This window comes from Hippoglossus stenolepis, chromosome 2, assembly GCF_022539355.2.
Source record: "Hippoglossus stenolepis isolate QCI-W04-F060 chromosome 2, HSTE1.2, whole genome shotgun sequence".
NCBI classification, from domain to species: Eukaryota; Metazoa; Chordata; class Actinopteri; order Pleuronectiformes; family Pleuronectidae; genus Hippoglossus; species Hippoglossus stenolepis.
Window position 1 is genome coordinate 13,268,207 of NC_061484.1, and position 9,064 is coordinate 13,277,270.

At 41.6% G+C, this 9,064-nt stretch overlaps 1 protein-coding gene across 5 annotated transcripts; it reads right to left on the reverse strand.

The window, feature by feature from the left end:
• Positions 1–13: 13 nt before the first annotated feature.
• On the reverse strand, positions 14–9,060 carry slc25a38b (solute carrier family 25 member 38b). Of its 5 annotated transcripts, none has more exons than XM_035184501.2 (8): positions 8,652–9,060; positions 8,249–8,350; positions 5,764–5,888; positions 5,060–5,144; positions 4,442–4,621; positions 3,344–3,512; positions 2,475–2,638; positions 14–2,343 (listed from the first exon to the last, which is right to left on the reverse strand). In XM_035184501.2, the coding sequence occupies exons 2-8, from the start codon at positions 8,261–8,263 to the stop codon at positions 2,221–2,223; spliced, it is 861 nt and encodes a 286-aa protein (XP_035040392.1). In that variant the 5' UTR covers positions 8,264–8,350; positions 8,652–9,060; the 3' UTR covers positions 14–2,220. The 5 variants fall into 5 exon arrangements, with proteins under 5 accessions (XP_035040392.1, XP_035040409.1, XP_035040400.1 ...); XM_035184518.2 differs by having other exon boundaries at positions 5,764–5,992; XM_035184509.2 differs by lacking the exon at positions 8,652–9,060 and having other exon boundaries at positions 8,191–8,320.
• Positions 9,061–9,064: the final 4 nt, after the last annotated feature.

The following is a 9,064-nucleotide window of genomic DNA, read 5'->3' on the forward strand; positions in this document are numbered from 1 at the left end:
AAGTCAAAATTACTTTGAAAAGAAAAGCAAGGGTAACGTTTATTGACGTTAAAATCCAGGCATAGGAAACAAATATCCAAGTATCTACAATCACAATAACCATGTGCGACATTGTCACAAGAAAAAGACGATAATGAGGAGTGGTGCAATGATGAGGATAATCCACGAGGTAAAACATTAATGTGAGAAGTATGGCACATGTAGAGCAGTTAGATACAACGATTATGCTACACAGCAAACACAGGAATTTAGAAATCAATCCTGTCACACTGCATTAACTTTCACATAAAAAAAAATAAACTGCATCGCCTCACATCTATTCTGGAGACAAGCAAAGGCTCAGTCTGAATATACTGAGCCTTTGAATGCCATTAGACCTTTCCAGTGTTGTTTTTTAATATTTTTATGCTGCACAAGTTTCCCTGTTATATCACAGTGCGTTGGGTGCCTCCATTTTATTCACACAATGAAATATCCACCATTTGGTATTGTCTCTATAAAGTTTTATATTTGCAATATATAACCTATCTTTTGCTCATATCAACACTAATAAACATCAAAGAAATCATACACTGTACAATCAACATAAAAATATGGCCTTCGTTGTCTACAACCAATAATTCTGTTTGTAGTCAATTATTTCGAAAGAAGCCAGAAAGAAGGAAGAAGGTGACAGGACCCATGTCTCTTCAACACTATATGGATATGAATGCTGTGTCATTTTTATAAAACCATTAGCAAAATGATTAAGCAATGCTTCACTTGCAAGTGTAATGTCCCAGATATATGCACAGGAGGTAACTGACTTCAACATCTGAAATTTGTAGAAAAGAATTGAACTTATAAAAGAGCAAACATAAACTCTTTGATTGAAGGTGCCCTCTGGAGTTTTCTTCTTTCAGTTTTTGTTACCAATTGTCTGACAAACGTGTTTAATGCATTTCCAACCACATTTGCTAAGTAAACCCTTATGAAAATTTAAACACGTTTGTTGTCATCTTCTTTTCCTTTGCAAGAGCAAAATAGTGTAAATCTGACTTTAACAGAACAGGCTTTGAACCATAGACTGTATTTTAAGATGGACATGACTGATGCAAACTGTCTATAAGAATAGCGTGAACACGGCAGCGTGACTAAGTGCGGTGTTGCTCCTGCTGAGAGCACAATACACAATAAAATGGGATTCATAAAAAGCTGCTCCACAGCGCTACTAGTGGTCAGAACCTCCACAGGGTACCTTAGTAATCCTAAAAAAAAAAATTATATTAAAAACATTTAAAAAAACACAAAATCCTGATGAGACTGAGAGGCCCACACAGGTCTGAATATATTTTAGCTACAGGTGTGACTGTTATTACTTTTAAAAGTATACCACAGTTGTGTATAAATTAATTTAGCGTAGGTTTGAGTAATATGGCAACAAAGGCTTTATTGTGATTGTTGAAGTTAATGCAGATTTGCTTAGCATATTCTAACTGTATTAGAACTTGTGATTGTCTGAGCCTGGAACAAACACATTTCCCCCTTAAATCCACTTGTCAATTAAGATCTATTGGCAAATGAGAAACATTGCTCAATCTTAAGTTTCATAAATATGGCAGAAACCAGAGGTCATCTCTTTCTCTGCAGTGCTTTGTTTTTGGTTACCTCCACAGAGGCACAGTGCACCAGCCTGCTGAATGTCCTGTTTGTCTTGGAGGTTTCTTCAAACACCTTGTCCAAAGCAACTTTGTTGTCGAGCAGGAATACAGGCCCTCTGTCAAGGGCATCTCTTGAGTGGTGGCTGGTCCTCAGGGTGTCCAGGCATAAATTGTAAGATGAGGAATAAGTTCACTTTACAGCACGGAGTGTCACTTCAGTCCAGGACTGATGTAAGAGTGTGTCAGGTGTATTATTGCAATATTACAAACTTACACACACACCAACACCAACAGGCACATTTTCACATTTAAACATTTAAATAACAACACACACAGACACACAGACACACACACACACACACACACACACACACACACACACACTCATACATACATACATACACGCCCACACACATGGCACTTGCACTCTTTTTTCAGACCTCTATCCACCTGGTTCCTCTGCTTAAATCCTATAAGCTCGGCTGCCTTTTCCTCTTGCACGTGTGTCTTTCAGTGAGAAAATAGATTATCGTCCACTTATATTCAATCTTTTTTTTTTTGGTGTCAGCACCGTTGCTCTTCAGGACTTGAGACCCATCTGAGCCATCAACTGCTCATAGACAGTCCAAGCCATAGCAGCCATCAGAGTGCGCCGCAGAGACCTGGGTACGGCTCCACGAAAAAAACCACCCATGCCGTGCTCCTGAGGAAGAGTACAGAGTACAGAGCAGGAAAGTTCAGCATGATTGGCATCGTCATACCCCTCATACCCTTCAAGTGACGTGCACATACAGTAAGACTAAATCTGCTTCCTGCAACTCTACGAGCACTCACCTTGTAGATGTAGCGAATAGCATCTGCCGTGCTCCAGTGAGACGTGCTAACTTGAATGTGGGTCTTCACCACATCTGCAGGCTGTGTGACCAGCGACGCCAGGACACCTGCCACAACTCCACAGCTGAAGTTCGCCAGCGGAGCATAGGGCGACGATGAAACCTCTGAGAAGAGAAAAACAAGAGTAAAGGAAAGTACACGAGCAAAATGATTATTACAGCAGTTTGTATTTTTGATGATCCACAAATCCTTTACCCTAGACATTTAAATCAGTTTTTTTATTTTGCTGTGAGATGATGTAATTAAAATTGTATCAGTCAAACCTAAAACACAGGAAAACTCTGAGCAAAGCTGTGGAAATACCGTATCATCTCAAAAGTGACAAATGACTCTTAAAGGTCCAGTGTGCAAGATTTAGATGAAAGGGATCTATTGGCAGAAATTAAATATAAAATAATCCTAATGATGTTTTCACTAGTGTGAAAATTTTACAAATTGAGAATTGGCCCTTTATATTTAAATACTTTATATTTACATCGGGAGCGGGTCCTCTCTACGGAGGCCGCCATGTTTTTTAAAGAAGTCCAACCTGGACAAACTAAACACCTTTTGAGTTGTTATGACAACTGAAGGCTACCACAGGTTCTCTCTCATGTTTGGAAGGGGAGGATGAGGTGAGGGGTGTTCAGCTGCAACATGCAACTTCACCACTAGATGTCACTAAATTTAAAAAAAAGAATTAACTGAACCTTTAAATCATGTGCTAATAGCTAGAAAATAGGGCTTCACATTTTCATGAACATGTGAAGGAAGATTTGTGCATTGAAAATGAACATCTTTGTGGTTTGCTGATGCAGTGTGGCTCTCACCTTGCGGCAGAGCCTTCTTGGCCTGGCTGTAGAACATGACGTAAATGCCAGAGAATGGAGCGTCTCGGAGCAGCGTGGCCGTCAGCCCCGAGAACAGAGTCCTGAATCCCTCTGTTTCATACACAGTCCTCAGAGCCATGACCACACTCACATAGTTGTAGCAGCCACTCTGAAACACAATATAAATACCTCAATGAACGTGGAACTTGTTCATTCACACCATTCGTTTTATAAACACACAGAGCTGGATACAGATTATTCAGTTGTAAACGGTGGTCATTCATTTATAGAAGCTCAGTGTAAGGATCATGCAGTGTGTACAATGTCCCTAACTCGTGATTTATTCTTCATAGTTCAATAATTTTTGTTATTGTCATTTACTCAGCGTGATATCAGCCAATGAGCAAGATATTAAGAACATATGAATAAGACATTACCTTATCTCCCTCTTTGCTCAATATATACAGTACTTGCAAAGGAAATTAAACAGCTTAAAGAGAAAATGTCATTAAAAATATCCTTGTCAAAACTACTATTAACACCCTCTTCGATTATCTAACCCTGTAGACTGGATTATGGAGAGCAAAGTCATCTGAGTAAAGGTTTATGATTAGTGCCTGAAGACATTAAATAAAAATCACGCAACATATTGGTGAGCCAACAACAAAGGAGCTTCCTTGGATCAATACATTTGTTATTATAGTCACTTGTTTAAAAGCATGTGTCTACTGAAGGCTTATTATTCCAGGACTAATAAAGACTTAACATCCGACAAAGTGACTGATAACAAAGTGGATGCAAATTCAAAAATGGACGACGAGGACAAATCATTAATCATTGCTTAAAACTGCGCCACCAACATAAGTTAGGTAAAATCAATTGTATTCATAAAACACAAACAATTTGACCAAAGTGCTGAAGGTGATCATTAACAACAAATGCTTTTATTTGTAACCTGCTCTGTTAACATGTAAACAACGTTAACTGGAGCATGACGGAGGAGATGATCAAAACAAGTCCACTAATCTAACAAACACATCTCAGGTCAGAATGGCTCTGAGACGTCTCTGTGTCTTACAAACAAAACCTGCCACTCACCTCAAAGCGTGTCTTGATGACAGTGAATGGCAGCATGCAGACGCCAGCCACAGCTCTGGCGCCTGCGCCGAGAAGAACAGCCTCACCAGCGTTGGGTGCGTGGTCCAAGAAGAAGTGCTGCTTCAGGGAGTAGAAGGTGCTAAAATAAATGCCGACCCCCGGGATGCAGCGCACAAATGACTGCAAGAGAGAAATAAAAGTGTTAATTTTATGGGAAAAAAATGAAAAGAGTTTAGAATATTTATCATAAAAATCTGAAAACATTTTTAGTTATTGTATAAGGTTTTAAATTGTCATGTTTAGATTTGTTTGACTTACCAATTAGTCTAGTTTATGTGAAGTGTGAACAGATATAAATGTTTTTTGAATATAAATGATATATACAAAAATAAACAATATAGATAATAATTAATCTACATAAATGTGTATTAGTATAACCTATTAAATATAAATTCTGCATTCTGACAGGACCACAGCTTTGTGATATTTAAAATGAATGGCAGATAAGTGCTGAAGAGGAAAAGCTCTCACTCTCTCCTGCCTACATGTAACAATAGAATTTATAACTGTAGAAATGGTAGTAAAAGATGAAAGTGTTAAACAAAATCAGAAACTCACTGGTGTAACCCCCTTCCACAGACTGAAGAAATTCTCCGTCCTAATAATATTGACGAAAACACTAAACATCCCAACCTTTGGAGCCCTGCAAGATGGAAGAGTCAAGGAATGGTCACAAACACGTTGAAAGGTGCAAGCGTAAAAAAGAAGCAGTCAAAGACTGACGATGATACAGAATTTCAATTTTTATCATGTGAACATGAAACCCTTGAACAATCATTGAATCCTGTACTCCATCTGTGGATCATTTTTTAAAATAAATGTTTATTTTTAACCCTTAACATTTCATGTTTCTGTCTTTAGTGGTGGTAATTGCATCCACGCAGTGTGACAGCATGACTTCATGGTGCTGGTGTGACTAATTGATCTATATGGGTCATAACAGCAGATTTCGACTGGTATTTCCTTGAGATTTTGTTCTGCCATGCTCTGTGTGTGTGTGTGTGTGTGTGTGTGTGTGTGTGTGTGTGTGTGTGTGTGTGTGTGAGTGTGAGTGTGATTGTGTGTGTATGTGTGTGTGTGTTTCATGCCTTGAGAAGATCAAAATGTGTGTGAGTCAGACAGAGAAACGTCAGGGAGTAAAACAAAGATAAGACAGGAGGGATACTGATGTACATGTGTCTGATAGCATACAGGTTGTGTTTGCATGTTTACACACACACACACACACTCAAAATTAGTTTGCATATGTTTGGTCCACACACCCCGGCTTGGCATTGTTCTGCAGAGTCTGGAGACGTGTCTTCACCAGATCCAAAGGCTGGAAGAGCAGCGTTGAGCAGGTGCCACTGAGAGAGCCACACATAAAGGCTTTGAGAGCCGGGTGAGCCTGAGGACGAGGTCGGACAGACAGAGGGACGAGGGAGGAGGGAGACAGAGAGGGATGGAAAGAGAGGGGACATAAAGGAGAGAAGTGACAGGGGAAAGAAATGGCTGACAGAGAGTGGACGGGGAGAGGAAGGGGAGGTTGGATTTACAGACAGAGATGAGGGGGACAGAAGAGGAGGAAGGGGATGAGGCAAAGAGAAATAACAAGCATTAGTCACACTGTAAAAGGTTAAAACAAACCATTCAACAACATTCTCTGTATTGGTCACCTATTGTTGAGCTCCAGGGAAACATTACAAAAACAAATACCTGCATTAAAAACCCTGCCACAGCAGAGACGTGCCCCGAAATAATGAACATTACGTCACACACATACTGGATTAAACAGGCTTGTGTTACATTTCTATCACTACAAAAAAATATAGCTGCAAACAGAGGGGGAGGCCCGGTTCCTACACAGTGGAGATGATGAAGATGTGCAGAGACAGTCCACACACACACACACACACACACACACACACACACACACACACACACACACACACACACACACACACACACACACACACACACACACACACACACACACACACACACACACACACAGAGAGAGAGAGAGAGAGGCTGTAGGGTTGAATTATACTGCGACTCAACATTATCTGTGGTTACATGTCTTATGGACAAACAGGCAGAGATGGCATGACACACATATGTGGACAGACAGAACAGTAAATTTAGCTGCATTTGAGGGTAAAGACAAAAACATAAGACAACAACAATAACCACATTTACAGCGACAATAAGAAACTAAATAAACAGTTATGACACAAATGTCACCTATACACACAACATTTAATATGTACTACAAGCAGCTTCTACACTCACACACACGTCCCTTTAATGCACACATTACTCATAAACACACACTCCTACCTTTCCCAGGATGCTTGTGGCTTGGCTCGGAGAATCCTGTTTTTCCTGCATTTTGCCCTCTTTCAACTCCCTATCTGCATGAGGCTGCTGTTACAAATAGCATAATACAAAATAAACCTCCATCTCTCTCACAACCTTCCCTCTCCCCTCTCTCTTCCGCTCTCCCCTCTCCTGCCAACCCACAATGGCTTTCTCCGGCTTCTCCTCCCCCCCCAACATTTTGCAGCCAAGCCAAGCTTAATCTAGCCAGCGTTTTCTATGGCCTTCTATCTTTATCTTTCAGAGACACACTCACACATCTGTATTTCAGCGACCCCCCTCCCCGCAAAGCTCACTGCTAAATTACATCTTTGTCAAACGGCATGAGTCATAAAGTGGCTGTGTCTGTGTGTGAGTGAGTGTGTGGCGCTTTAAATATGGGTCACTGAACATGTATCTAGCAGGAGTCTATGTGCAGAAGTTAAGTAGCCATCTAAAAATCAGCTGGCAGTCATGTAACTCTGTGAGGTGATAAGAGGGTTCAAGTTCCTCACTGTTATATCTGATCCAAACTCCAAACTCCATCTATCCAGTATCTGTACAACTTGTCCTTTGATGGTCACAATCGCAGACACTGGGAAAACATGCAACTTCTAACAGGAAAACCACGTCTGAGCTGGGATTCAAACCAAGAACCTTCTTGCCATGAGGCGACAGGGCTAATCTTTGCACAACTGTGGCACCTTAACACCAAAATATCCTATGAGAATAAACAAAATTAAACTTTGAGAACAAATGATCACTGCCACTGTGGACAGTAGCTTCTAGCGTGCATGGCTGGGTGAACCAACGATTCAGAAAGATCGACCCTAACTTTCCATAACAGCCTCCTGTTTGTTCAAGTGCTCCCTCTTCCAGTAAGTTTGGTTTTAATAAGTTATTTGATGCTATAGAAACTGGGTGAAACAACACGATTACAAGCTGAGACTGACTCTCAATTGGTCGCCTGCGTGAATCACCTCGACCCGGCTACTGCACAGACGACTCTGGCTCACGATGTCAACATCTTCTCCGACATATTTCTGCTTCATTTCTGGAAAGTGGGAGGAAGTGGAGACGCGTCGTCCATCTATATTTACAGTCTCTGGTCTCAACCAAATGTCACCAGCAACCAGTTAGAAGGCTGATTTTCTCCTTTGGTCTTAACAAGGGTCGGTCAACACTGAGACAATTTGAAATGTTCTCACAGACTGGAACTTTGTCATATTGCTTGTGACATGTTAGGTCAATGTTGTGAAATCAAAGAGCAGGACAATTACATGACGCACGCACGCACACGCACACACACACTTTAACTTAGTGTTCATTCACAGATCCTGGTCATTACCCACCTGTATGACCATGTCACACAGCAGCCAGCAGGTTTGAGTTGATGCTGGACTTACTCACCGCGGCTAACTCCATCTTTGAGCCGGCTGTTGAGCTGGACGAGTCCAGGTTCTCCTCTGCTGCTGCTGCCGTTTTGAAGCTGGTTGATTTCAGCCAACGTCACTAAAGGAGGGAAAAACAAATGGCAGCCACGAGTCACTCATTGAAACGGTGATCGTGTCTCAAGAAGCCGGGTAGCAGCACGCTACTTTCGGCTAGCTGTCAGACTCTGTGATGACGGAGGCAGCGGGACACCAGACTGTCAGTGCGGGACACACCAACACTGACAACCCGGCTGATTAGTCTGCGATTCAAACAATAATCACAGGAAAATACCGTAAAACCTGATGGTTTGTTTTAGAATAAAAACCAGCATCGCACTTCACCAGCTAGCTAACATAGCATGATAGCTGGCTTCTCTTACCAGACTTCGAAGTGTGCTAAGAAGTGATGGAGGAGATGAGCACTCCCGTTGGCTCCATGAACACCATGTTATATATCCAGTGTGACAACCTGCAGATGTGTCCTTACAGTCTGTCTCCGGGAAACACTTCTCCTGTCAGGCTGGACGCAGAACTTCCCCCCACAGCTAGCTAGCTAGCAACAACGTTAGCGACACTCACATAACAACTTTAGTCTGACTCCGTTCTCCAGGAACACGTGACCCAAACAGTATCCTGCTGGGATCCTGCTTTTCTCCTGAGATTTTTAACCGCGGTAAAGTCTGACCTCATAATAACAACTGACTGACCACTGCTGCTACCGGCGACTGTTAGCATCTGGCTAGCTAAGTTCACCTCCAGCAGTGACGCAATACACACGCACACACACCACTCA

Bases quoted from the DNA above. Each gene is read 5' to 3' on its own strand.
- slc25a38b (XM_035184492.2), bottom strand. From the start codon at position 6,871: ATGCAGGAAAAACAGGATTCTCCGAGCCAAGCCACAAGCATCCTGGGA. The intron at 5,889-6,820 runs GTAGGAGTGTGT...CCTCGTCCTCAG, and splicing joins CCACAAGCATCCTGGGAAAG to GCTCACCCGGCTCTCAAAGC. The intron at 3,513-4,441 runs GTGAGTGGCAGG...ATTGTGTTTCAG, and splicing joins TCATCAAGACACGCTTTGAG to AGTGGCTGCTACAACTATGT.